General features: G+C 40.7%; 2 protein-coding genes across 5 annotated transcripts in view; one reads left to right on the top strand and one right to left on the bottom strand.

Moving 5' to 3' along the window:
* The first annotated feature begins 1,803 nt into the window (after positions 1–1,803).
* star2 (steroidogenic acute regulatory protein 2) lies at positions 1,804–6,753 on the top strand. The gene is made up of 7 exons (XM_031843239.1): positions 1,804–1,871; positions 1,972–2,079; positions 2,157–2,293; positions 2,437–2,595; positions 2,887–3,071; positions 3,643–3,736; positions 6,403–6,753. The coding sequence occupies exons 1-7, from the start codon at positions 1,808–1,810 to the stop codon at positions 6,505–6,507; spliced, it is 852 nt and encodes a 283-aa protein (XP_031699099.1). The 5' UTR covers positions 1,804–1,807; the 3' UTR covers positions 6,508–6,753.
* A 223-nt stretch (positions 6,754–6,976) lies between these two features.
* The window catches only part of adamts14 (ADAM metallopeptidase with thrombospondin type 1 motif, 14), a 32,657-nt gene continuing 11,740 nt past the window's right edge, over positions 6,977–27,893 (bottom strand). For 2 of the 4 annotated variants that reach the window (XM_031843234.1, XM_031843237.1), the window contains 19 exons: positions 26,662–26,858; positions 22,958–23,041; positions 21,256–21,412; positions 18,899–19,004; positions 16,725–16,868; positions 16,385–16,517; positions 15,956–16,069; positions 15,626–15,774; positions 14,684–14,856; positions 14,340–14,473; positions 13,893–14,016; positions 12,887–12,967; positions 11,524–11,687; positions 11,268–11,433; positions 10,853–10,985; positions 10,485–10,692; positions 10,205–10,334; positions 9,454–9,561; positions 6,977–9,363 (listed from right to left, as the gene is read on the bottom strand). In XM_031843234.1, the coding sequence (XP_031699094.1) occupies positions 8,798–9,363; positions 9,454–9,561; positions 10,205–10,334; positions 10,485–10,692; positions 10,853–10,985; positions 11,268–11,433; positions 11,524–11,687; positions 12,887–12,967; positions 13,893–14,016; positions 14,340–14,473; positions 14,684–14,856; positions 15,626–15,774; positions 15,956–16,069; positions 16,385–16,517; positions 16,725–16,868; positions 18,899–19,004; positions 21,256–21,412; positions 22,958–23,041; positions 26,662–26,858 (3,071 nt within the window). In that variant the 3' untranslated portion in view covers positions 6,977–8,797. Of the gene's footprint in view, positions 9,364–9,453; positions 10,075–10,204; positions 10,335–10,484; positions 10,693–10,852; positions 10,986–11,267; positions 11,434–11,523; positions 11,688–12,886; positions 12,968–13,892; positions 14,017–14,339; positions 14,474–14,683; positions 14,857–15,625; positions 15,775–15,955; positions 16,070–16,384; positions 16,518–16,724; positions 16,869–18,898; positions 19,005–21,255; positions 21,413–22,957; positions 23,042–26,661; positions 26,859–27,893 lie in introns of those variants that run through there. The other 2 variants (XM_031843235.1, XM_031843238.1) reach the window with 2 other exon arrangements.

Here is a 27,893-nt window from a genome sequence, read left to right as displayed (position 1 = left end):
AATGAATTCAGATTCACTCTGGTCAGTTAAGACCGACAACGTCTCAAACATCATGTAGTGTAACTAAATATAACCTTCACATTTGCCCATAATGATTTCCTCTGCAAAGGAGGTTATAACATGAATTTGTGCTCTCAATTTAGCATCATTTATCACCATCATGCCATTAGTCTTGTCTCGCGTGGGTCCTTCATACTCTCAATATTTAAGCAATCCATTGCTTGTATTTTATAAGATTCTCTTTTCATCTTGGATTGAGATATGTGGATAAACTTCACAGGCTTTTTCACTGTAAACATTTTGATGATACTGCGGATGCCATCCAGTATGGAGTGCTTCATGAATACAAATGTTTACTCACTCCCTCACTGTCTATCATCAGATAAATGTATATCTACGATTATGATTGAATATATGAAAGCATTATCCTGCTTTTTATGTCTATGCTTATTTTCTTTGGCGTATAGAGGTATACTGAATATGCTATTCGCTAAATTAAGGTCCATGCTTGTGCACACATCTCAGATGTCCCTGATGATGTTAAGCTGCCGTTTCTCCATTCGTTATCTCCACTAAATCCTCGTTTCTCTGTAACCAGTACCTTGCCTGACCTCCTGCACCACTACTTGTATTACGTAATGACCACAATCTGTTTTCTTTCTAGACGATACTGAAAACAAAATTCAAAGGCAAACTGAGAACCTGGTGTGTAGTCTAATGTGTGTAATGCTGATGGTTTAATGCACAACAAGATATAATAGTTGTATTGACTTGTTGACTAGTTATATATCACTTAACTCATTTAATAATAGTGTTTTTCTTTGCATGCCTTTGGTGGCATTGTGAAATAGAGAAGTCATTTTCCATGATCACCCAATGAGCCACCACACTTAATCTTTGTTTTTCCTTTTTCTTCAAGGAAGCGGATGTTCTTGTGAGGGAAACCTTAGAGGCAGCAACATGGTGCATAACCCAAACATTCAAAGGCACCGTTTCCCTCCCTAGTATACTTGAGATAGACGGGGAAGACTGCATAACAGCCCTTAAGGAACTGTGGTTGGATGATGGCAGGGATGAAGAGGAAACTGGCTCAGCTGTCGCCATGTTGAGAGCCATCGAGAGGCAATAGAAATGCTCCTAATCCCCTATATTGCACCTTTAACCTGAGGGGACTCCAAAATGAATATTCCTTTTGCATCCAATTAATTCTGAAAACTTGAGTTATCAGCAAGAATTTATTTATTAAAAGTCATTGTGGCTCAGAAGGTTCAGGGGGTCGTCCATTCATAACAAGGTTTGTGTCTGTCTGCATGATAGAGTGTCCTTGAGCGAGACACTGAAACCCAATTTGCTGCTGATGGCCAGCAGAGTGTGTGTGTGTGTGTGTGTGTGTGTGTGTGTGTGTGTGTGTGTGTGTGTGTGTGTGTGTGAATTAGAGGCAAATTGTAAAGCACTTTCTCCGGCAAGGTAGAAAGATAGAAAGTCATGCTGGCTGCAGTTCCCACTCAGTGCTGTCCCTGTCATTATTATGTAAATACAAAGTAGGATTACTTTGATTTAAGCCTCTCGTGACTTTTGAAACTCTAGTCTTCCACATAGTGATTTAAAATGCACAACAAATGTCCTCTCTCTGCCTTGGGTCTAATGCTTTAGTTAATAAAGCTCTTGTCAAGTGTAGCCTTCAGAACAGAATTCCAAAGAGGTCCTATCTTCTCTGGCCCTTATCTTACCGAGGCGTCCTTCAGAGGCCATATAAAGACCAGAGACGCACTCTGTTGCTTTGCTGTCACTGTCGAAGTCAGACAACATGCTGCCTGCTGTTGTAAAGCTCTGCTGTGGAATCTCCTACCCACATCTGAGGAGTCTAACAGGTAAACACTCAATAATCCGAGGAAGGTCGTTTCTGGTTATTCCCGTGCACTCTGCGTAAAACTACTGAGCTTTTGTTTCTTTTTGCGTTTCATCATGCAGGACTTCAACGCACAGCTGTGGCAGTGATAGGCCAGGAGCTCACACACCTGCAGCGATGGGGACAGGTCCAACATCTCATTAGAACACGTTCTGGATTAAAGCGTAATGGTAAACAAATTATAATGATAATTGTTATGGTTTCAGAGTGCAGTTGTTGAAAGATTACTAAGAATAATCTTTTGCAGAGCCCAACCTTGAAGATATAAAGCCTGTGCCTTCGAAAGAAGATCAGCTGCTCTATGTACAACAAGGCCAAGAAGCAATGAGGAAGGCTCTCTGTATGTTAGAAGACACACAAGGATGGAAGGTTGAGATCACAGAGGTAACATCTGGTTGACTTTTTAGCATCTCTACTTGATTGATTGATTAAAGTGTCTTTTATCTCCTCTAAAGTACATTTTCCTCAACCAAAGTGACCATTGTGTTATGATTATAGACGTCTGCTTGTTCGTTACTCCTTTTCAGAGCAAGGGGGATGAGATCTGCAGCAAAGTGATACCAGGGGCCGGGAAGGTCTTCAGAATGGAGGCGGTCCTGGACGCCAGTGTGGACGAGCTCTACGACATCCTGTTTGTCAGAGTGGAGGAGATGCACCAGTGGAACCCGAGCATAAAGCATATCAAAGTGAGCGACTGACCTTTGATAAACAGACATTTTATCATCTGTGAAACTGTAACCTGTAAAAATACCAGAATAAAAGCTTGAGTTTAGAGGAGATTTACATTACTATATATTCAGTTACGGTTTAGTTGTCTCCATATTTTTGTTAAAAGCCACAATTAATATAAGTCATGCTACATATTTGCAGCAAGACATGTACTCTTACATTGCTAGACCGCTCATTGCATTGCAACCTAGTCCTGCAGTGCACGTAATGTTTTGCAAACTAAATTGTTCTATTGGTTTCTCTTGTAGGTTCTGAAGCATGTAGGAGCCGAAACGATCGTCACTCATGAGGTTTCAGCCGAGACAGCGGGAAATCTAATTGGCCAAAGGGACTTCCTGTGTGTCAGACACAGTTGCAAACAAAAGTCCAGAGTTTATCTTGGAGGAGCAGCGATTCAGCTGGAGTCCTTCCCACCTCAGGCAGGCTTTGTGAGGTAGGATCCCATGCAGACTGTTTGAACTAGCCATGAATCATCACATATTAAATACATGTTTAGCAGCTTCATTAAACTAACTCTCTCTCATAATAAACAGCATCCGAGTAGAGTTATCTCAGTCTTCAAGATGGTAAGATGTCAGAAAAAGCAGACTTCATACTAATAAATTCAGTGAAGGGTTTTTGACTTGCTCCAACATTTTGGAACGGTCGTTCTCAGTACTGGCTAAAATCAGTGGCCTTCAATGTCTTCTGTTATATCTCATGTTTGTGAGATAAAAATGTTTTTATAGCCTTTCAATTTAAAGTAATACTCCGCAGGGCAAATGTTGCAGTTATTCCAATAAACAAGACTACAAGTCTACAGACATGCTGCCAGCAAGGACGTATATGACATTAGGGCCGAGCAAATTTGAATTTATTTATATAACTTGATGAAAACAAGAGTGATGAGAACAGTTTGTGGATGTTTTAGGTTTGAAATAAAAATACACATAATGGCCAAGCTCATAATCCATTATAAACCCCGGTTCAATACTAATAAAGTTATTGACTTGGCATGTTTACAGAGCCGAGGATGGACCAACCTGCATCATCATTCAGGCTCTGGACGAGGATATGGGAAGAAGTCGCTTCACATGGCTTCTTAATATGGACGTTAAGGTAAATAAATTCATATGTACTGCATTTGCCAGTCCGTGAAGGATAATATCAAATGCATCTGCAGACTCAAATATGTGCCACATCCATTTATTTCAAGAAATGTGTTTGTGTAATAAAATAATATTTTACGGATGCACTGCCATTTGTGCAATAGGGATTTGAAGATGCTTTTCCCATTAGGCTCTACTTCCGCCAGGCCACTCAGTGAGCTACTTAGATTTGCAATTTTCTGCTTTATGCAACAGACAAACAACTCAACAACAAAATATCACAAAACACAACCCATCCATTTCAGGAAAGCAATAAGCTAAAACGATGTGCAATTTTCAGATGTAGCTGGTGCTTACTGGATTGCATGGCTTACTTATGTAAAAGTACCAGTACAAATACAGTGCAACATGTACTTGAAGTATTCAAAGTAAAAAAAAAAGGCCAATGTGACTGATATATTATTCTACATGACATTTCTAGATCGTTAATACCTTTGCATCAATGGTACCTACAGGTAGGTGGATCAGTCCAGCGGTTCCCAATTTATGAGAAGAGCCCCTCCAAAGGGTCACAAGATCAATCTGAGATGATTGATAGGCAGGAAGGCAGAAAAAGTTCTGCTACATCTTTTTGTAAAATATTGGATAAGCAGCTCAGCCAATCCTAACACATTAATTCACTGTCCAACTATGATGTAAACAGAGAGGAAATAGAGCTGAAACATGTGGTTTAATAACCACAGATAAAGTCCATGCACACTAATTTCTCTTTTTGGAAGATGAGAAAAGTATAATATTGTGGATTTTTCACTTCACCCTGAATGACCTGAATTTAAAGCTGCAGGGCAATTCAGGGAAATTAATTTTTCTAAAATGAATTCTGTTACGTAAGTTATTCTTTAATCCAGCCATTATTTTACTTGAAATGAGAACATTTATTTATGTATTTCTATGTATTATTTATAATCCATCCAGTTAAATTTGAAAACTGAGAATAATAATTGTTCAAATATAATTGATGTGTACTTTTTTTATTTGATTTGACAGTTGTTGACTACACAGAGTCGTTACTACTACTAGACTTCTTGAATATATAATATATATGGCACTAAATAGTGCAAGTTAGATATTATTGTAATGTTCCGGACCTTTGCACGAGGAGATTTTCTCAATCTGGACCTTTTGGAAATTTACTTGAATACCCCTGGTATAGGCCAGAAGAACACCAACAAAGTTTGTCTTCATGTGCTAATTGAGCATGGTGAAATGCAAGTACGACACCGACTACATGAGATATGGATATGGATAGCAAGGTTCTGGCACTAGAAAGCATGAAGCCGTCAAAAGTTATAGGAACAATTTCTCTGCACAAGAGAGCTCCCTACTACTACGACTGCAGAGGACATTTTCAGCTCAGGTTCAAACTGCACCATCTTTTCATTAAATACATTTGAGAAGATGAAAATTTGGGTCGCGGCTTGTCATTAAGGGGTGATGGTGGGTCCCGCAGCCAGACCAGTTGAGAACCACTGTTCTAATGGACTACATGCCAATCGAAGAACAATCCACTCAGCATGCAAATTAGTACTGCCATTTGGTAACTCTAAGACTTTAAGATGTATAACTGTTGTGTATTGTTGTGTATTGTAGGACTTTGCCAAAGACAGATTTCCATTTCATGCAACTCTAATGGACGATAAACTAATCCTTATCTGAAATACCATTTAAAATCAAATATTGTTGTGCTGCTGCAGAGATGTCCTGGCCTAAACACCATATTTTACAGACTTAAGAAAACATCTTTGTTTGGTGTAGATCCCTGCCAAAATCAATCAAATATGTTTTTCAACGAAAACAAGAATAATTATGTTTCTAATATCGCAGATCATGTCCCAAATGCATTGTCAGTCGAAATAATAACAATTAGGTTGTGTTGTTGTTGTAAATCATACAGCCCTACTTCTTGTAGAATATAATCAACATAATAAAACATCACAAAGCACATGGTGCAGTGTCAAGAATATAAACTCCACAGTCGCTGCAGCCACAAACACAACACAAACAGAGCTGCACAGCTTTTTGCACAAAGTGTAGTAGTGCAACGCACGCGGACACAACACTATAAGTTGCCTTGCAACATAGACATGGTCTGAAGAGAGAGTTGGCTACATCACGGCAAGTTTGTTGTTGTTCTCACCTGTGTGAAAGGACTATGTTTGAGTCTTGAATGAAGTGGACACGTGCCAAGGAGGTTCTGATTTGGGACACTATCAAGTTGCATTATGGGAAATGTAGGATCCAGCATTTTGGAACTTGCTGTCTGTTTTGGGCCCTCCAACTTATGGAGGTGTGGACTGCTGCTCCCATTATCCATGTGCATTTTGCTCTTACTGTCCAACAGTGAGTGATAATGAAGCACACATTTGCTGATGAAGGCCATTAGGTGTAGTTGAAAGCTTGTAAAAAATGTCAAATGGAGCTTCAGTGAATATTCTTTTGTGAGACAATGTTTTGCATTTCATTTTCATGCATTTCATTTCTGTTTCATTTGGAGCACTGTGTTACTATTATTTTTAAAAAGTGGATTATGGAACCAGAAATGGTGTAATTGATGAAAACAAACATATTACTATTACTCGCTTTCACCAACATACAATGTTCTAATTTTGTTCTCAGGGCTGGCTGCCAAAGTCTATTGTCAATCAGGCTTTACCCCGAGCACAGCTGGATTTCACCAGACACCTCCGCAGACGTCTCACAGCGAGCACCACCCTGGGCTAACTGAGTCAAGGAGACACCCACACTGCAGCACCACCCTGTCATCACTCAAAGGACAAGACTGGCTGATGGGGGCACGGTGACAGACTGGCTGCTCGGTACAAAGCAGCCCTTTCAATGAGAGCGGAAACGCTGCCTGGAGGTGACGCTCAGCTCCAGAGCTGGAAGACGGCAGCTGGTTTATAGGAATTAATGTCACAGTGTGCCACTCAAACCTCAAGATTTCCTGACTAGGAGTCATCACTTGTCTTTTGACACACGACTAACTGAAGGACAACTGTACAAAATGAATAAAGTCCTTGAATGTGCCTATTTTGCCTGTTTTGAATACCACAGCACGACATAACAGGTGGCTGCTCTCAACTCAAATACAGTACATCTACATGCCTAAAGTCAGTCAACCACAAAATGGAAGTCAAGCAAGAAAAAGCTGAATAAAACAAGAATAAAGAGGAAAGGGAAACAACAAGAATCTCGGTTCTTTCAAACTTGTTTTACTTTGTTCTCCATACCACTTAAAAATTCAATAAATATTAACATTTAAAGCTTTCATTACGTATATACAAGAACTATACAATAAACATAATGATGTTATGAACTGCAATGCAGGAATGATGTAACAGTATGACCAACCACAGTCTGTAGACTTACAGCATCGCCTGCATTTTTAACATTGCAACATACGTTCCTCTCAATTCCTGGTTGTTAATTTCTTTTCATAACTTCAAATTTACACTATATACATTATTTATCAGTTACAAAAACATAATTTTTTTTTTTCCTTAAATCTTTTTTGTTTTTAAAGCGTTAAGTGAGTGTCATCCACAAAGGCAGGCAGAGGGCATGCTACAGTGGGGTTGGCCTGTAGACAGTCATGATTTCTTACCAGTGACGATAATCACTGGTACGTTGGTCTGGGAACAAACAACAAAAAAGAGCACCGGGGACAGAGAAGCTATGAGGCTCTCTGCCAGGAGTGATGTCTACGGAGTCTGGAGTGTGCCACTGGAAGAATTATTGACTTAACGAGTGTCTTATTATAATCAATTAAATACATCTTAAAAGCCATTATCAATTCATTAAATTTGCATTTAAATGATGAGTCCAAAGGAAAAAAAAAAAAAAATCATCTATCAAGACCTGTAAAAATTGTATTTCTTAATAAAAAAGTTAAGAAAGTTGACAACCTCATAGTGCCGACAAGACTCCAGGAAGTCACTGCCCCAAGCTGCTAGCCAAGAGTTAGTGACACCAAAAACTGTTGTTTTTACATTTCTGTTCGCATGTAGATTAAACAACATGCTATAATTAGCGGGAGTCTTTTAGAACTTTGTGGAGAGTCAGGCTAATTGCTTCTCCTTACTTCTAGTCATAATGCTAAGCTAGCTCCATAGTTGATGCACAATTATGAGAGTGGTGTCGATCTTCCCAGCTGTTGATGTAATGCACTCTGCTGCCACCCTCTGCTGAGCCATGAGTTCCTGGTACTGCTCTGTGGGCTGGAAGTTATTTAGGTTTTAGTTGCCACAACGTTTACAAATCTTGAAATGTGAGAGCTGTCTTTAAATTAGAGCAATCATCAAATGGAAACTGGACAGTAAATTATGAGTGACAAATACAGAAAGTGCTACATAAAAGCTTTAAAAAATATATATTTTTGCAATTTTATTTAAAAATTCTACTAATTCTTGAAACAGAATTAGAAAGTAAAATTATCAATCTGTCAATTTACTTTGCGTTATTCAATTCGTCATTAAAACTAACTAATTAATAACTTAGCAATGTATTAATTAATTGTAACTTAACACTGGCAGGGTCTACAACTGTTCTGGCACACTCTAGTCTCCATATCTGACACGTGCACCTCCAAAACCATGGCCTTGGACCTCTCCTCGCATGTTCACAATACAAGTTCAATAGTAGTTCTAATGCACTTGAGAAAACAGGATTACACAACTGTACACAGATAAAAACATGAATGTAGCAATGCAGTCATCACATTTTGAACACGCCTTGAAGTCGTTTTAGTTTACAGCACCAACTTTTTTTTGTCTTCCGTTTCATATTTGAAGCACAGAGGGCAGAGCGACGCTGCGCACAGATCACTGGAGTTTTGATGAGGTAACCATCGCTGGTCTGGTCTAAATTCACTGGCATGGAAAAAAAACAATCTTTGCAAAAAAGAGAAAGACAATATCTGCAGCAAGACAGCGAGTCTATCAGATGCTGCGAAGAGAAAGCTGATGTATGAGACCGTCACACTGAGCAGCACGTTCACAACATTGCTCACTGTTCATTGCTGAGCTGACAGGGTTCTGTGATTCGAGTCCCTCTCGGATCCTAAATTGTCCCTTCTTGACCTGGCAGCGACTGGGCCTAAAGTGCTGTTTGGACTGTGCTCTTTAGAGGCACCTCCACTGGAGTCTGCTGAGGGCCGTGGAGGCCCTGGAGGTAGAAGAGGCCCTGGGTCTGAGTCACCTTTCCCAGCTGTGAGGAGGGAGTCGCTGGTCGGACCCTGGGGCAGAGCAGCACCTGTGGATGGCGAGGCTTCAGCAGCGGCGGCCGTGGTTGGCACCGGGGCGGTAGAGCGAAGCCGCCTGACGATAGCTTTAGTGGTTTGCGGCGTGCTCTGGGTCGTAGCGGGTAGTGGAGCCTTGGGTAATGCATGGTGAGAAGGAACAGAGGTGTCAGGTTCGACTGAGGCCACTTGGGTGTTTTGGAGGTCAGGAGGATGTGTGCCGAGGTTTTCTTTCTTGTTGCAAGACTCGCAGCAAAGCTTATTATATCCAGGGATGGAACAATATCGGGCAAGAACCTCCATTTGACAGAAAATGGATTTATCCCCAAGACATGGCTCATCTAGTAGATAAGAGGTGAGAGGACATCACCAAGGTGATTCAAATAAAAGATTTGTTCATTTTGATCAAACAGAATTACATGTTGACCTACTTGAAGAGATTTTGTGGACAGGGTTTTCAGGAGCCCTTTGGTGCACTGCTTCGTCTTTTATTGTAGAGTTTCCCATTATTCCAACAGTGAGAGGAGACCCTGCCTGTCCTGTGGAGGACAAAATGAGGCAAAGAAATATTCCTAAATGTGACATTAAACAGCAGCCACGAAACCCAAGAAAAGCTCTTGACAACCTCTTGCCACTTTAAGAAAACAGAGCCGTCTTTTTGGAAACCTGTAGTCAAGCTTGGTACGGCACAACCTCGACATCTTTGTGTTTTTGACAAAAAACACTCCATTTTCCACTGTGCCGGGACACAGAAACACATTGCTGGCTCTAACATCTTTTAACAGGAAGCAAAATGAAAAAAGCTGCAGAAGCTGACATTTATCTCGGTTTAGACAGTGTCTATGAGGTATTCAAAAGGTTCTTTATCCTTCGAGGACATTAAAGGCAGAAAGTGTAGTTAGAGCAGCTGGTGGGTTCATCATTCAAACTTGAAAAACGTAGTCAATCCCATAATGTTTATGTAGCTGGCATCCCAAGGCGAATATGACTTAATATGGTTGATGCAGTAGACGCCGACCACCCACAAGTTCTTCATAAGAAAATATGGATTTCTGCATCCATAGAAACAAGGAAATGACTTGATCAGGCCGAGGCAGTTTCTCCAACAGTAGTTGTAAGACAGGAATCAAACTGGTAAATTGATGAATATTGTTCCCTCATTACAAGTATATTGAATCTTACCTGGACAAGAAATTAGTTTGCAAATGAGGACTGTTTCCGGCTTCTCGCCCTCACATTCTCCGATGGTGTTGTCACTGGCCTTGCAAACCACCTGCCTTTGCTGAATCCCTTCGCCACAGGTCACTGAGCACTGTGACACCACCAACACACACACACACACACACACACACACACACATAGACACAAACAACTTAACGTGAGATGAGGGAATGCCTAAATTGCCACTTTAAAATCTTAGAAGTTTGAACTTAAAAAGAGAGAATGCAGCTTGCTAACTCACCTGAGACCACGCCCCTGTCCTCCACTGGGCGGGGCATGTGGTGTGGTTACAGGCCCTCCTCGTGTCCAGCCGATCCTCGGCGCAGTGTTTGCTGTGGATGGGCCTGTTGGTGCCGTTGTGGAGCGCCTGCATGCACTGCACCACCCTGGTCTGGTAGCCGAGCTTCCCGCAGGTCTTACTGCAGGGACTCCACTCTTCCACCACCCACCTGTCAGCACAGCAGGCTCTTTTGAAAAAAGGTTTCTTGCCACACAGCAATTACTCACATTCTATTTCAGGATGGACAGATGGAGCTGAAGCCATTATTACCACTTTTAATGCTACTCTAGCTATTGAAATAATAACATCTTTAGCTGGAAGGCACTTACGTGGGCTGGCTGCACTCTTGGACATTGCAGCGTTTGCGGATGGGTTTGGGCTTTTTGCTGGTTTCACAAAAGTTTCGATGTACCAAACGGCTGTCACTCTTCCTCCTGCAGCCATATTTAGTATACTGTATGCCTGAAAGATGGAAAGTGTACAGACTTAATCTTCCAGCAAGATTATACAGACATATATCAGAATCTGACATCTTAAATACCAATAATTATTATTATTATCAAACCTGTTGTCAATTAATTTTCTATGAATAACTCAGTGACTTTGTCCACTGTTGACCAATAATAACATGTTGAAAAAAACACCAGAATATATTCATTATTGCAGTTTTCTCGGCACACGCCAGGTAACAATGTGCAGCTTTAATTGCTTTGTTATACATATATGTACCGTGCACTCACTGACCTCCCCCGCAGGGTTTGGAGCACTGAGACCAGCTCTTCAGTGCCCACTCGTATGTGTCTAGTTCAGCCAGAAGGACATTGTTGTTGGTAATAAGCGGTAACAGGTCCTCGTGTATGATATACTTATATGTCAGGCTTATCTTTGTGTCTTCTTCCTGGGGAATGACCTGCAACAAAGGGAAGTTAATTAGAAAAACAATGAAACTCAGGAAAAGGGAAAAAGTAAAGAGTGGTGATCCTGTTCAAGTAACACTCACCAGCACGACAATGCCTTCATGCAGAGGACCAGTCGTTTTCAGGATCTCCTTTGCACCATCGAGAGAATACTCCCACTGTAAACCATTCTCGATGAAGGTCTTTGTTTCAGCGTCTTCACTTTTTGCATTCAGTATAAAGTTCCCAGTAACTTGATTCTTCACAGCTGTCAGTAATGAGCAAAAAACGATTATACGTGTGTGGTGGGAAAGAATGTGTGCACATCATGTAAGGTTTTAGCTAAAATCTAAAAAATGTAACAGAAATTCTTGATGACCCCCCCCCCCTGCCAAACAACATCGAAGATTTTCCTTTAAGCAGGGAACAGGCCATTATGTATTTTGAGATGTTTTGCGCTGTGGCTAGCCAACAGCAATTACTCCAAGTTGTGTGTCATCTCTTCTTCCCATGAGCTAATAAAATCCAGAGAGGAAATGAGTGGAGTAAAGAGGAGAGGAAGGGTTTGGGCTGGATGCCACCGTGATCCCGACTCACCATCGTCAGTCGTACAGAGAGCTATTCCAAGATGAACAACATGAGTCTGTCACTCCTTTTCATACGTGAAAACCTTTTAGAGATTCTGGCCTCATTACTTATGACATATTGCTTTCTGCAGCAAATTGCATTTAAAGATAACGCATTTGCAGAAACAGAAACTGTTTTTGTATGCTTCAGGGAAAGGGAATTGCAAAAGTGTCAAATTCAGATGTGAAAACACAGGTGGTGTCAATAGAAACTTACTCTTGCACCAATGTGGATAGAAGGGTGAGTGATTTTGACAACATTTTTAGCGTAAAACAGACAATTCTGTGGAACAAAAACACAAACACCACAGGGGGGCATCCCTTCTGGCTACACATATTGTATGTTAATTATGTATGGCCTTATATTCTGGCATTCGGTTTAATCTCTTAAAGGAATACTCAACTAAAAATCTATCTTTTGAGTGTCAAATATGCTCTTTATCATGATTGTAATCCATTGCGTTGGAGTGGTGACAGAAATCTCTTTTCCAAGGAAGCCCTGGTCAGATATCTTAAACAACAAGCTGTTTATATGTTTTTGTGATTTGGGTGAACTGAACCTTTTAATGTTCTTCTTTATTGAGCAGAGAAGTTGAACTTGGTGACCCTGTGCTCTGGTCTGTACCAGGCAATGAAGTTACACAGCTGTTCTTACGAGGTAACAGACGCAGCAATTACAATCATGTGATGTGGTCATAAACACAAAAACATGCTCACACACAAACAAGACATATGTAAAATTAGGAAAATACTGCTCTTATTCACAAACCAACTCCGTTACTGGGCACCAATAGCATCGTGTGTTTTTTCACGGTTGGAAAAAGATGTGTGGCACACTCACCAATTATATGAGGGGACGTCTCATTCTCCTCGATAACAATGTGGCGGGCTCCTATTGGGATGTCGAACATTTTCAGCATTCCTAACAAGACAAAGGGACACGGAACAGTTCAGCTGGGAGCAGGAGCTCATTCTGGGCTGTAATAGCAGCCAATTATTTATGAATCGAGACAGAAAGTTTTGATCCTTTGTTTTGGTTACCGGCTGTGTGGTCAAACATAGATGAAAGGGAAGATGGGTTGAAGGCCTCTGGATTAGTTATTTTCATCTTAATAGGTAACTGGAACTGACTAATAACTATAGACATTTCTGGAATTGGTCCAGTATTGAGCGAGAGCGCTCAATGATTACATTGCAGCAGCAATGTAATCTATTGGGGCAAGCTGGCACCACCATTTACGTCCACTAAAAAGTGCTTCTTTTTGCCATGACAGGCTAGGATTTATATAAATGTCTGACATTTGGGAAAGAGTCTAGCTCAAGGAGAAGGCAAGTTCTTAAATCTTGCAAGATGACACACAGCGTGAACGGCTGGGCAGAGTTTAATGTGTTGGAGTAAGAAAGCTTGGCTTAGCGTTATTTAAAAGATCTTCAATGTCATGGCTGAATATTTTAATTATTCTGACAATGCAGATGAGGTCTTAGAATTCGATGGCCGCTCGACCGGGTCAAGCAAAAGGTGAGAATACGTTTTATTTCTCTGTAGGGCCCTTTCCATAACGCTGTCAGATATTTATAATAACAAGCTTTTGGTGAACACAACGTGACATCAACACTGCTCACTTTCCCTCGCAGCTTGTTTTGCAGCGCTGTCCCTCAATACTGGACAACTTCTAAAATTGTTGCCACCATTAGTTCCTTAGACACATGAACATGGAATGAATAAACATGGGAAAATAGCATCCAGGTTGGAAAAATACCGAAGTTACCCTTTATATTATGTCAGCTCATATAATAAGTGGAATTGCTGATTTCAGCACTGGCCTGCCCACGTAGCTGATAATTACCATTCTTTTTGGGCGTCTTGGTGAGTGTCAGCTTCACGGTGCGACAGTGGGAGTTGTCGCCCTCACACACTCCACATTTGTCCTCTTGTTTGTAAGAGCCGACCTCCTTGTCGCAGCCTACGTGCTGTGAGGGGGAATAGCCAAGACAGTCAATCAAATCAGGGCAATGCTGCGCCTGACTTTAATGCAGGCTGAGGTTAAAATGATGCCATGGGAAAACGCTGCGCGCATCTGGTTCAGAGGTTTAACATGATGCATATTGGAAACAAATCCAGACATAACAGGAATGTAGCCAAAACAAGGAGCGGTCGGTCTGCAACAATAAAAGTCTCAACTTTATGTCCAAGGTGAATACGGAGAGAAAATAATGTCTGTGTGTGTTTGTGTTAGAAAGAGTTAAGCAGATATTGAAACTACAAACGGCATGTAGTTTTAGTTTAGACGTACCAGACACTCTCCTCGGGCGCACACGCTGAGGGGCTCTGAGTAGCTGCAGCGGGTCCCATCGTGCATCACCTGGTTCATGAACACCACCTCTCCAGTTTCCTTTGACTTGCAGCTCATCTCACATTTCCGGGCCTCTGAAAACCCAAATACACACACACACACACACCTTGGTTCATGCAAATATCTTCAGCAGGACACAGAGGAGAGATAACACCCACCTGAATCTAAATATGCGTGGGAGCAGTTGCTCCTGCAAATCTGTCCTCTTGTTGTGTTTCCAGAAAAATTCAAAGAAAAACCTCTCAACGAGAGAGCCAGCTTTGCTTCGCTCTGTACAGACTTACCATCTGGGTGCTCGTACGGTAGCCAGGTGTGCTTGATGTTTTTGTGGTATTTGTTGCTCCTCTGGATGCACTGCTGAGCACGGAAGTCCTCATAAGGACCAGCACACTCCTCCGTGTTGCACATCTGGTAGTCAAATGCAGAGCCGGGACAATCTCGTCCTCCATAGGCAGGCCTGATAAATGACAAGAAGCATGATATTACCAAAGATCCAAAGATTGTCCTTCTTGGTAGGAGGTTTTGAAGGAAAGCTGGATTTAAAAGTATCTGAACGCAATGAGATGGAACAAAGTAAATTACACTGCAATTACCTTTTTGATCCATTATCTACTCTCTTAATCTACTTATATGCCATATATTGTATAATGATTGATGCTTCTCCTTCCATATCCTTATGAGACACCTGCCTTTTTAGGAGGAGGTCAGGAGGGGCTGTGTTAGTTAATGAATTTGGTTCTTTTGAATTTTATAGGAAGCTGGAGACTGGATAAGAAAAACTGACATTTAAAAAAATGAAACAGTATTTTAATCGTACTAGAATGATAAGATGATTGAACATTGTGTTCTTACAGTCCATCATCGATCAGAATAGGGGAAAATGCATCATAATAAGTAAGTAAAACTAAAAAATGTGCTATGAATGAAGTAAAAATGTCATCACGTAATACTTAATATAAACACTAACATATTGGCAGAGGTATACATTCAGTAGCTCACGCTCTTGAACACTTTTAAGTCCCGTTTTTGTTTAAGCAAACTTAATCAAAGCCAGTGCTGGATTAAAAAACGGTCCCTTCTCTCCAGCTCTGCTTTCACACTTTAAACGGCATGTCATCGTCTGTTGGATGAACACACTGAGAGCACATTTAAACTGTTTAGCCATTGAAAGAGCAGATGATTTTGTTTCAGTGTGTTCTCTTTTCCTCGCCTGCCACAGCACTTACGGAGGGTTGTTGCACTGTCTGCTGCGGGAGCGAACTCCACCTCCACATGTTCTGGAGCAAGAGCTGAACTTTGACCAGGAGCCCCAACTCCCATCGTGGCCCTGAGGCTCCTGGCTGGATCTCCAAATGCAATGACCCTTGAAGCACCACTAAAAATATGACAAAGAAAGAAGTAAAGACAGAAAAAAAGGAGGTAGAAAGATCCAGACGAATGACATTTGGAACCATTTCAGGCTGTTGGGTTTTCTCTCTACTTCTTTACTCCAGAGGGCTCAACGGTACAAAAACAAAATTACAACAATTCAAAGCTGATTCAGAGAGATTTCCCACCTTTCCTGGTGCACACTCTGTTCCATCCACCGGAGGACCTTTTTTGGTTTTACAAAAGTACTGGTTGTCGGGATGACTGCACCACAGTTGCTTGCAAGGGTCGTATGTTCGAAACTAAATGAGAAAACAGCAATTTTGAGCTTCAGTTATTGTTTCTATAAATGCCAACAGACTAATTCATTGAACTGTTTCATGCTGCATGTGGAAACTCCAACCTTACTGTAATTGTTATCACACTGGAATAAATCTAATTTGTGTTGTGAATTCCTGTGAGATGCACATTCTTGTGTCTCAATGTATTCTTTTCTTGTGTAAACACACAACCAGTTGTCTTTATCTGTTTATAAATACGGATTACTGCTTACTCAAGGAGAGAGTTAAAATCAATTAATTAATATGTTGTAGATTACACACGTGTGAAGGACTTACAGCGGTGCACATTTTATAGCCAACACCAAAATCAAAGCGGCACTGCTCGTCCATAGAATAATTTATCCCAGGGAGCTCAGGAAGCTTGGGCCACTTGTGTTCAAAGGGATCATCCAGCAGGCAGTCATAGGAGCTGAAGAAAAGATTAGAACAATAGAGTTATATACTGCATGTGGGATATTTGGAGAATAGACCACATAAGGAGATAGTTGTACAGCAACAACAAAAAAATCAATAACATTTCGAGCTGCTACACACAAAAGATCTGCAGCCTACAACCAATATGTGTAGAAAATGATGATGTGTAAAAAAGTGATGGGGCGGGATAAACAGAACGTACTGGATGTATCGATTGAGCTCCTGCTTGCTGCAACGTGACCAGTGATAGCGGTGGAAAGCTGCTTGGACAAGTGGTGCCATGATGCTGCCCATACTGGTCTCATCAGCACAACGATTCCCCTGGCCGTCGTGCTCCATGCCAAGCCTGATGTGAGAAAAATAGTTTATTGAGCAGGAGGAGAGTGAGAAATATGGGAGAAATAAAGGCCAAGAGACAAACTCAAATACTTATTGAGTACCGATCAAAATGTGTGAATGCAGTATTGTCTGTAAAGTATTGAAAGTTGGCTTCACTCTAAAAACAATGACATTGTAATAATTTAAATATTTTCTCTTTGATAAAAACAGAGATATTCAGTGATGGTTCAGAAATGTATCACTAGGGAGCAACATGCTAGTTGCCAACTAGACAAGTCAATGCATTGGCAGAAATGATTACTATAATAACATGTTACATTTTGTCTTCTTTTTCTTTATTAACATTTCTTCTTATTTTATTTTCTTGTTTTGTCTTGTTGGGGTTCTTTGACTTACTATATATGAACCTTTGAAGTGCCGTAAACAAACTGAAGCTACATTTCGAGGAGAAAGCAAAAACATTTAAGCAGAGTAGATGCCCTATTTGTCAAATACAAAGTGTCTGAAGCTGCCTGCTTTTTTTTTCGCTACAGTATTTGAAAGGATGTGAATCTTGGCTTAAATGTCTCTCAAATCTATTGATGGCTGGTTTGAAAGCTTGTGGGCCTCCACACCAAACCTGAGCTGTTTATTAGAGGCAGTATTTCAATCAGTATAGGCTTTAGTAAGAGAAAAACAGGTCACGTTCTTATGCAAGATGAAGATTGGCTGGGTAAAATGTATTAATACATGATGAAATGTGCTAAAAAGGTAGGTGCATATACCTATAGAGGTCATGTACTAATGTAAAATGAAGCTGTGGCCCATTATAAGGCCGTGGCTTTAACCCATTATGACTGCTGTAAAGAGACACTTGTAAAAAACCACGGAAACGCTGTACAATGTTCTGTTAACTGTATAACTAAATTTATTTACTGATTGTTTTTAAGCTATTTTATAAGCTATAAAATGTCCAGTATCTCTTAATTATCTTCAGTCTTTTTTGATATACTTGTACTACAGTGTTGCCGTCGTCCAGTTTGAAAGTGATGCATTCAATCAGTGAGTTAGTCCAAAGATGAAGGGGTTAGTGACCTTTTTCTCTGTTCTTTTGTGCGATGTGGCAGTCTATTAAGTCTGGCCACTTGTTCGATGTTCGTGCCGCAGCGGGTGGCGCAGTTCACAGACATTACTTCATTGCTCTTTAGAGCCCCACTAGAGGAGAGAGGAAGTCTGTGTGAAACGGACCGGTAGTTAAAGGAGGATGTCGTATGTGTACAGGTTGTAAAGCCCTCTAAGGACAATTTGTGATTTTGGGCTGTACAAAATACATTTTATTGAAATTAATTAAACATGATAACTCTGGCTTATGGACACAGGCAGAGGCTGCTAATGAGTTCAACTTAAGCTTCACAAGTTCATAGAGTGGATGCAGCCTGTCACTACACTAAGCTTAAATAATAAGGAGCCACAGAGTTGGACAGAGGTGGAAAGTAAGTAAATACTCTAAGTAATGTGCTTATCTTAAGTAAATAGCTTGATATTTTGGGAAATCAGCTTAAATCAGGTTAAATCAGGGTGTTTCCTATTTTTTGTCCTTTCTATTTACATAGATGAGTGGGTAAAATCATTAGAAAGACCAGTCAATACAATGCAGTCCAGTACAACACCACCAACTTACCTGAATGTCAAAACATATAATTGAAGTAACACCTCTATTACAGTGACAAAAAAGCATTAAAGGGCCTCACAAAAGCAGAATTTATGGTCCAACAGGTGTGTTGGACTGCATTAGAATATACAGGTGTACCTTATAAAGTATACAAGACATTGACACATTTATTTCGTGCTTTGTTTTTCTAATAGCAAGGCTGAAGAAGCTTATCTTGCTTGGCTGAGTACCTGCATGCACGCGCAGAGGCAAACATAATTGTTAAGACAGCAAAGCCCCATTAAAGGTTACCAACTACAGTTAGCATGCAAAGCTATCAGCTTGATTGGATGCAGTAAGATCCTGTGAGACCCTGCTGGTCCTTTCATCATCACGCTATTACTCACACGTGGCCGGTTTCATGAGCGACCACAAATGCGGAGGAGAAGCCGTCCTCGTGGTTCAGGGTGCAGCTCCTCAGTGGGTGGCACATCCCTGTAACTGGAGCGTAACCTGAGCGACAGAAAAGACCACACAGCCCTAATAATCAAGCACCAGGATGAAGGTTGTGACATTGTCATGCAAGGCTGAAGATCATGGTAGAAAATTAGAGCTATATAAGATGTGATTGCAGTCCTTGTGATGGTCTCTCACTCTGGAGCTAAGTACATAAGTACATGTTAGAAAACAGGCTGTGACGATTACTTTGAACGTCTCTTTCAATGATAAACCTATGTGTCTGTATGTGTGCACCGCTATTGATTGTTATTAGGCAGTAACATTCTCAAAATAGTAAAAACAAATCCTTTAATTTGAACTAAATGGAGTCACTAAAGGGAAATACCTGTACAATGCAGGGTAACAGTGTCAGTAATGTTTTCAGTAAGTCTGCATTCAGAGCCAGATGCCATTCATTGATACTAAAGTATATCTTTCGCCAAATTCAAATACTGAAGCCTTGACGGCAATACAAAAAAAAAACACTTTAATAGCAACTTGCTGCTAATGGACAGCATATATTACAGAGAGTTTAAGCAGGTTGTGGGGATGTGAAGGCTTGGATATTGAGCATCTCCTCACTTTACAAAAGGAAAGTCCCGAAGTAAACATGAAGGTCAGAAATCGTTACCCAGTTTACATCTGCTCCGGCATCACAACATTTCACACAGTGTTTACCAGACCTTGAAGCAAAGCACAAACATTAAACATAACTCGATCAAGAGGTGTGCAGTGAATAGCGCGTTTTTGGGTTGGTTCAGTAGCACGCTCGTCTGCTTTTGGCGGCTTTCAGATAATTTCCATGCTTTCTGACCATCAGAAGACCTTTTTTTTTGGCATGCAGGTAAAAAGCAGAGAATGCAGCAGACAGACAAGCCGGTGATGAAGAGTCTTAAAAAGCATCAAAAAGGTTATTTTGGTGGTGTTGGAAAACGTCTGCAGCAAGTCAGTTATAGCAGAGTTCTTTTCTTTTTCTTTTTGCTGCAGTGTGAACATGATGATGTCCATTATGGCCAGTTTTTGATCCAGATGATGGTTATTTTCATAAATGTCAAAAACAAAATGTAAAATAAATTAGCGAAACATGAAAGCAGTTGTGGAGCGTGACCTTTTATCTGAAAGGTAGATAAGAGGAATTCGTGAGAATGCAGATTACATTCCCATGAAGGGAGGCTTTGCACATTGAAGCGAAAAGGTGCAGCAGCGGGAGCAGCTAGGGGTCAAAAATGTGTTTCTCACTGCTGATGTCATGAGTGAGGAGAGAGGTGGTCTCTGTCATCTGCTTGATAAACTCAAACACTGAACACACTGCCTAGAAAATTAAATCCACAGGCCAGGAGAGCGGATCAAAAACACTTGAAATCATTCACAAGATTTGATTGCAGTGTATTTGTAAATGCGGCAAACAAACAATCCTTCAGTTCATTCGCTTCTCAGCTGCTCCACAAACTGAATGGATTTTTTTTGTTCTTCTATTTATCCCACAGCCACAGTATCTGTATTTGGATATACTGTAGAATCTACCATCTCACAGTTAAGCTTTGACAAGAGTGTGTGATGTCGGCTTGTGACCCTGAGGCACGGCACCGGGTCCAGCCCAACACAGTGCAGGGCGCCAGAGAAACTGGACTTGTTATGAACACAACACAACGGCAGCTATAGCAACATCCAGAGGTGCGACAAGCAAACCAGGTAGCCTCGGGTTGTCCTCTAAACATGACACGTGTGCTTCAGAAAGTTAAAAATATCCACAGGTCAATGCAAGATATTGAACTTCAGCACAGAGGATGTTTGTTCATTCTGGACTAAGTTTCTCTGAAAGTTAGGAGGCTCGCTTCAACGTTTGTTTTGAAGGGCTGAAAAGAAAAAATACAGCATGAGACATATGCTGAACTGACAGAACATGTATGGAATAAAACTCCTCCAAATCATTGCATACATGTGTTATTAGGATTGAGTGGACGGGTTAGAAACAACAGCTAGTTTAAATAAATAACTAACAAACATTTCTGTTTTTTCTCTACATGCCAAAAACCTTCCTGAACAATATCAATCTAAATTTTCATATCCAGGGTGGCAAAAATGTCGCTAATCATTATTTTTTTTCCCCGTGAGGTCAAATTGGGTTCGTAACCTCAGCGGCAGCCTCCGCTTTTAAGTTTTCATTGACCTTACCTGGGCAAGACTCGAAGCCAAACCCATTTGTGAATGGAAGCAGATATCAGCACTCAGTCTGCACAGTCCTCGATCGAGAAAAATACAGTACCTTGCATACCTGCGGGACCAAAATCTTGCCTTGTGAGGAAGATGGCATGATCGTGGTACTCGGCGTGGTCGGGGTCGCGGCGCTGCTGCGTGTTGGCCCATCGACACACCTGCTCCAGGCTGCGGGATGGGTTGCCGCGCTCGATCAGGCTTATGGACTGTTAAAGAAAACAAAAAACAGCATAAACGTTTTATCACTCAAACTGTGAACTGAAATGGTAATAGCTCAGCTCATCGATTCAGTAAAGCAGTGTTTCCCAAACTCGTTTCTGGGGTCCCACTTTTTAAAAATGGCAAATCATCACAACACAATTCACAATAGGCCTTTATCTATGAAGAAGAGCCTGACCTGACGTTCCAGATTTACTTCCATTTCCGCATCACATTATACTATCTTGAATAAGTAAGACAACAATACCCTTTGATAAAGGCATTGTGTTATTGAAAACATGTACACATGTTTAACTGCATGAATGCATTTAGGCTGAGATAACATATCTCTCATCGGTAAAACAAACAGAATGTACTCTAGCCTTTCATGTTAGATACAATGTTTTAAGAAGGCCACAATTATCAGAACAATACGAACACTCAGGCTCCTTCATGCAGCTCAAAGGTGCACTGCAGATTTAAATGTTGAATAAAAAGACATTTGAAGTACTTTATTTGGCAGCCCTATTAAAATGTCCTGCCAGGTCGGGATATTTGCGTGAATAGTATTTCTGTGGGCCCCGGACCAGTCTTTTGGAATGACTGCTCTGAAGGACCTCTGCTCTTAATTAAATTCCTAACGGACATAGAGAGCAGATCTTGCTTCTTCCTCTGCTCAATGTGTCTCGCACGCCAGATTTGCAACATAAAAAAAACACCAGTTTTTGTTTTTTTCCCCCCCTCAAACTGGCATTGAACTCCAACTGCAGAGGACTCAGTCGAGGATGAAATAGTGTGGTGACTGACTACAACACAGCTCACACCAGAGGATACATACAGATGGACAGGCATTTGTCTTTCTTCTCGCAGTGTGTGCTGGTGACACATTCAACACGTTCAAGCTCATCTAATTGGTGCTGTGTAAACAGCAAATCTCTGCTTTGGCAACCAGACAAAAGAAGTAACATGCAAATTGCCCAGCCTCCAGGCAGCATCAGCCGCTTATGAAGATTAAAAGGCTGTCTGTCACCATGACATCATTTATAGCATAACTATACCTCCTTACTACATCATTTGCAGCCTGCTAACATCAAAATACATGAAAGATGACATAGGTGACAGGCTAACTGTTTCACCCTGTTTTTAGTCTTCACACTAAGCTAATTGCCCGCTGGCTCCAGCTACAAATTTACTGTTCAGACGTGAGAGTGGTATCAATCTTCTCATGTACCTCTCGGCAAGAGAAAGCAAATACAAACTATTTCTTATCTTGCATACTTTCCACTGAGAGGTAGTGGAGTGTTTGGCAAAATGAAGCTACCATTCAATTATTTTTCTTTCTTGTTTTGATACCATTACCTCCTGAAGGCAGTAACAGCAATGTAATACAATAACTTGTGTTAGCAATCAACAGGGCTACAAACAACAATCTTTATATTTTAAAATATGTCTCGAAACAAAGGCACAGATGCACGAGATGTCTTGCCTCGGAAAGCTGTTTGAAAATATATTTGCATACATAGAAGATAAAAGCAATGTGTGACATAGCTCACCTGTCGGTACCCGACCATTATCATGCGGACGAGGACAACATTGATGTTGGTTCCCAAAGATTCGTCATGGTAGATTTCATCAACCTGAAAGGAAAGGAAACATTATCTGTCACTGATCTAAGGGATGAAAGAAACACAACTATGAGGGAAGGTGACTCAGAGGTTGATGTGATTAGTCAATACTACTCGGACTACAAATGAAAACTAGATCATTCTTCAAATGCTGGAATAACGCTGCATCTACAGAGTTTATTTCTGAGGTACAGCTTTGCGGCAGCAGGCCGTCTAACCGTGAGTTGTTGTTTTTTTGCGTCTTTTACAAAAAAGCTTAGTGTAATTACGAAATACGTTTAGACATTGGCAACCATCCAATAAAACCACTGTTCTTATGCAATGGCAAACAAGCCTGACCCAGAAGTGTGTCGGCTGCTATTTGGCTTTATAATAATGCTGTGGTATGTAGATGCTTAACCCTGGGCCAAGCTAGGATGCCATTCAAATCCCAAGTCCAATTTCCCAGTGTTATTTTCACCAAATGGTCGCTACATGTCCGCACGCCTCAGGGGCCCCATGAAGTCAATCAACTGCTTCGCTTTGCGGTTGATGAATAATAGTTCAGAGGGAAAATGAGGGGTGAATATGTCTTTTTCTATAAATCAGAAAGTCATTTAGTTGGGAAATGTTGGTTATGGATTCTAAATAACTCTCGATTGGTAAACATGGAGTCATTTAGCTCCATAAAACACCCTCACATATCACCACTGAACTTGTTACTGGGAGGAAATGTATGTTTACAACTGGCATTTAAAGGCACGTGATTCAACACTGCGTGTGACATAAATTTAACATTATAATTCACGTTACAAGCATGGGAAATTATTTTTGCAACAAAATTTTGCACAATCTTTATCATATTTTTTTTCTTCATATATTAAGTTTTAATTGATAACAAACACTCATAGCAGCTAGTCTGAAACTTTTTTTTTCATGGAGTTAGATCGACTGAACTGTAATATTATTTTGGTGGAGGAAACTTTTTCCTATTGATGTATAAAGTTAGTTGGTGCTAAAAAGCACAATGTAAGATGTATTTGTAATACAATCAACAAACTAATCCATCCCCCTCTGCAGCTCAAGTTTTAGATAAAAAAGCCCCCAATCCCTGTTTCCCTAAACGACTTGTGTCCAATCTGTCCGCCTCTAATCTCAACTTTCTACCATGACAACTCTTTAAAAGGTTTTCTGAGCCATTTCCTATGGGCCTCCTGACAATGTTAAGGTGTTTCTCTTTTGGTTTGGTCCATGACAGGCATGTATCCAGCCTTCTTTTGAGAAAGACTTTCCCTTGACTCGCACCCGATTTCCAAAATACCATTTGTGTCAAAAAATGTCAAAAAGGCAGTTGCCAAGCAACTGTTAGAAACAGTTAAAGGGAGGAATATCCATCCGATTTTTTGTCACACTTTTGTAATATAAAGCCTGCGATACCCTGATGATGCCACTTTAATAGAGAGACTCAGGCACTGAGTGGGCATAAATGGAACTACTTTGACTTGTTTGACTTGTTTTTGAGGTATTTTCCATTACTTTAACAATTACTTTTATGGTTCGCCTTGGTACTTTCAACCCAATACATGCATATGTTTTAGTTGCCTCAGTTTACTACTTTTTATTACATATTATTCTGTTATTTTTGAAGAGTTTAAAACAGCTCTTAAAAAAAAGTATTTTCAATGTTTTGCAATGCTGGTGAAAGATGAAACCGATCCCGGTTTTGTCAGTATCACTTTTAGGTAAATCACACCTCAGCCTGTCAATAACACTGATCTATGAAAGGTCTACAATTAGTGGGTGTTGCTCGACACTTTGAAATTCACAAGAGCCCTGAGGTGAAGTTTGATGTTTTCATTAATGCTTCAGCAGAGGCACTGAAAAGCTGGGATGTTATTTATATCCATGAGCTTTAATCTCTCCAGCTGCATATGCAAAGAAGTCCTGCAAGTATCAATTTGCTTCATGAAAATTACAATCCTGACACAAGAGACAGCATATGCACATATCTGCAGAATTACAGAGAAAGCCACCCATCTGTAAAGCCAAAATTATGTATAAACCAAGGGTAGGCAACTTTAGGCACGTGTGCCACAATTTGCACACGGCAGCTTGACCAATGGCACACTAACAATAAGTGTGCACGTGTTGAATTGCCCTCAACAGTGACCCCAAATTCTCGCAGATTTGTTACAAGCTCAAATTCCTAGACTGGTCTATACTGACCTATATACGTGTGTTTATGTTGGACCCGAAACAGAGAAGCTGTCGAAAAAATAGGAAAACATCCAAAAAATATCATCATAAAAGTTCTATGACGACTTTCATAAATACTGAATTTGCATATTTTTCTTTACTTGGGACTAATTCAGCTCACTCGCATTCAGCCTTTAAAATAAATGTTTTGGTGGGTCCTCCAAACCAACGTATACTGGGATAATTACAAAACCAGGAGGAGCACACAGAGGGCTGGAATTGGACTGTTGTGGCTGAAAATGAGAATAGCAGCTGTGGGCTACAGGCGCTAGGTGTCCCTGGCTTGTGTACAGCATCACACCGACGTGGACGAAACCTGGTCCACGCTCAAACAACACAGCCATTGTGCAGCAGGCACCTCAGCAGTCACCTTGGCTTTGCGCAGACAGGATGTTCAGTAATCAATCCCTCAGGGAGAGTTTCTCCAGGTGGTACTACACATTCTGCAGCCACGGAGCAGGGATTCAGAGGGATTTGAGTGGGCAGAGCTCTTTCAGACACAGCAAGCCTGTGGCTTACGAGTGGAACTAAAGAGTTTTGACCCTTGTTTGTTTGAACTGCACCTTTCGCTCTGGAAGTTGCACATTATCAACTTTTACTCAGAATGAAAGAAACTATATATATATTGCTTTTTAAGAACTTGATTTTCACTTTATAGCTCAGTCAATTTTAGAAATAAGGACTTCCAAAAATGATCTTATCCTGCGAGTGATGTGAAATAAATACTCATCAGAGAGCATTAGATAGCGATGTCTGCTAGTTACAGTATGCTCTTGCAGCCACTTCACAGTATAAACAGCCATGGTCATTAAAATCAGATATTTCTCCATGCCGAAGACATTTGAGGATGAAATGTTTATGTAATGTCTTAATAATAAACACATCATTCCATGTCAGAACCACCCCGCACAACTCCCAGTCAACTTTCTAATTGGTCTAGTGCAGCTAATCAGACCACCATGCAGGAGTCCAAATGGTAACTGTTACAGAGTGAAACCAGCACCCTGTGAAAATCTGACTTGAGGGATTTGGGCCCATTAAGTAGATTATGGTGGTAGGAGCTGGTGGAACCCGTAATGAATGAGCTGAGAAATATTTTTTTTCACCTCTCTATCGATAATCCATGAACAGCTAGAGAAAGTGGGGGTCTGGGGAAAGTGTGGCAAGGTCTGATGTCAGAGAGGACAAGGAGGGAAAAATGCCTCAACAGGTAGAAGATCACAAAACACAGCAGCATTTCATGTCAAGAAGGGATATTTATAGAGCTTAGTCTATTAGTGGAGAAAGTGTTTTAAAAAGCGATTCGTCGTTCAAGAAACGGCATAGATATGTCATTTTGTGAATATTCATAAAAGAGGAGCAGTTAGTGTGAACCTGATGAACTAGAATGGACTTACTATGTTCATGAGCGTGAGAACATAATTCTGCACATGCTCCTTGCCGTGGAAGCGCACCACCGAGTCGTCCACAGCCAGCAGCACCTCGATGTTGTAGTCGTTTTTCTTCGCGTGCCTCCTTTTGCGCTCGGACTCAGACAGTTTGTGTTCGACAAGATCCAGAGCCGCAGGAAGGTCTGCGATCCCGAAGTCTGCCACTGCAAGACATGAGCAGCACATAAACAAGTCAATTAACAGACTGTGGGAATTTGATGCATGTATGATATCTCTTCTATTCAGCTTCAGGAGTGATTTATGTCTGTGTTAACCCGACATAAAACAAAGTTCCGTCTTTGAGTCTCAGGATGCGCAGGAGGAATCCTTTGGGATTATCGTCAGGCCGGTGGACTTTATGTTTTCAAAGCCACTTGATCTCTAGTCAAAATACTCCCCTTAGACTCATAAATTGTTGGCCTACAGAGTGAGAAGTGTATTTCCTCTCAGTCCACATTTAGCCCAACTATAATATGGGCATTCATGGCCCAAATCCCAGCTGAGTCGCACCAAATCCAAATGACATTCATCCATTTCATAAAGCACAACAGCTGTTTAATGTCGCTGTGATATTCATGCACTGAGTTGAAACGCTTGAACTTGTCTGGCAGAAAATGTCTCATGTATCTTAAAAGCTTGGCATGCTGCTTAAAGCTATGAATTATAATAATCTTTTGAGAGACGGTAGTGATTCAAGCCAGCCAGGTACTAATGGAGACATTACACAGTATCTTCTGCATTCTGTTGCAGGAAACCAGTTGGACAAAGTATTTTCTGAAGTACAATGCAGAAAAATCTAAATCAAGGATAAACGCAGTGTTCTGCAAAAAAACATTCAGACAACTGGCTCCTTGCAAAACTCTCGAGATATAAATAACGGACAAACTCATAGATGCACAACAGGCGCAAACGTATTCGCACCAGTGGCGGCAGAATACATTATGGTAAATATGTTCAACAACTGCAAAAACTGGATTATTTTAATAATGGATTCATTGACCAAGTTGATGACTGAAGATGTTTTGCGTAGGTACAGAAACAGTGATGGAAAAGGCTAAATTGGCAACAATATTAAATTGAAAATCCAGCTGCATCACTTTATAGAAGAATGTAGCCTGTAAAGATAAAAAATGAACACAGTGTTTTTCATGAGGGCAGTAAAAAAAATAAATGAAAAAAGGCTTAGAAAATGTGAATGA

The sequence above is a fragment of the Anarrhichthys ocellatus genome, unplaced genomic scaffold (genome assembly GCF_004355925.1).
Source record: "Anarrhichthys ocellatus isolate YVR2014 unplaced genomic scaffold, GSC_Weel_1.0 scaffold4, whole genome shotgun sequence".
Classification (NCBI taxonomy): Eukaryota; Metazoa; Chordata; class Actinopteri; order Perciformes; family Anarhichadidae; genus Anarrhichthys; species Anarrhichthys ocellatus.
This window is presented reverse-complemented; position numbering and strand designations above follow the sequence as displayed.

Excerpts from the sequence above, each read along its gene's own strand:
- star2 (XM_031843239.1), top strand. The coding sequence starts at position 1,808 with ATGCTGCCTGCTGTTGTAAAGCTCTGCTGTGGAATCTCCTACCCACAT. Across the intron at positions 2,294-2,436 it reads GGAAGGTTGAGATCACAGAG|AGCAAGGGGGATGAGATCTG; the intron begins GTAACATCTGGT and ends ACTCCTTTTCAG. Across the intron at positions 2,596-2,886 it reads CGAGCATAAAGCATATCAAA|GTTCTGAAGCATGTAGGAGC; the intron begins GTGAGCGACTGA and ends TTTCTCTTGTAG.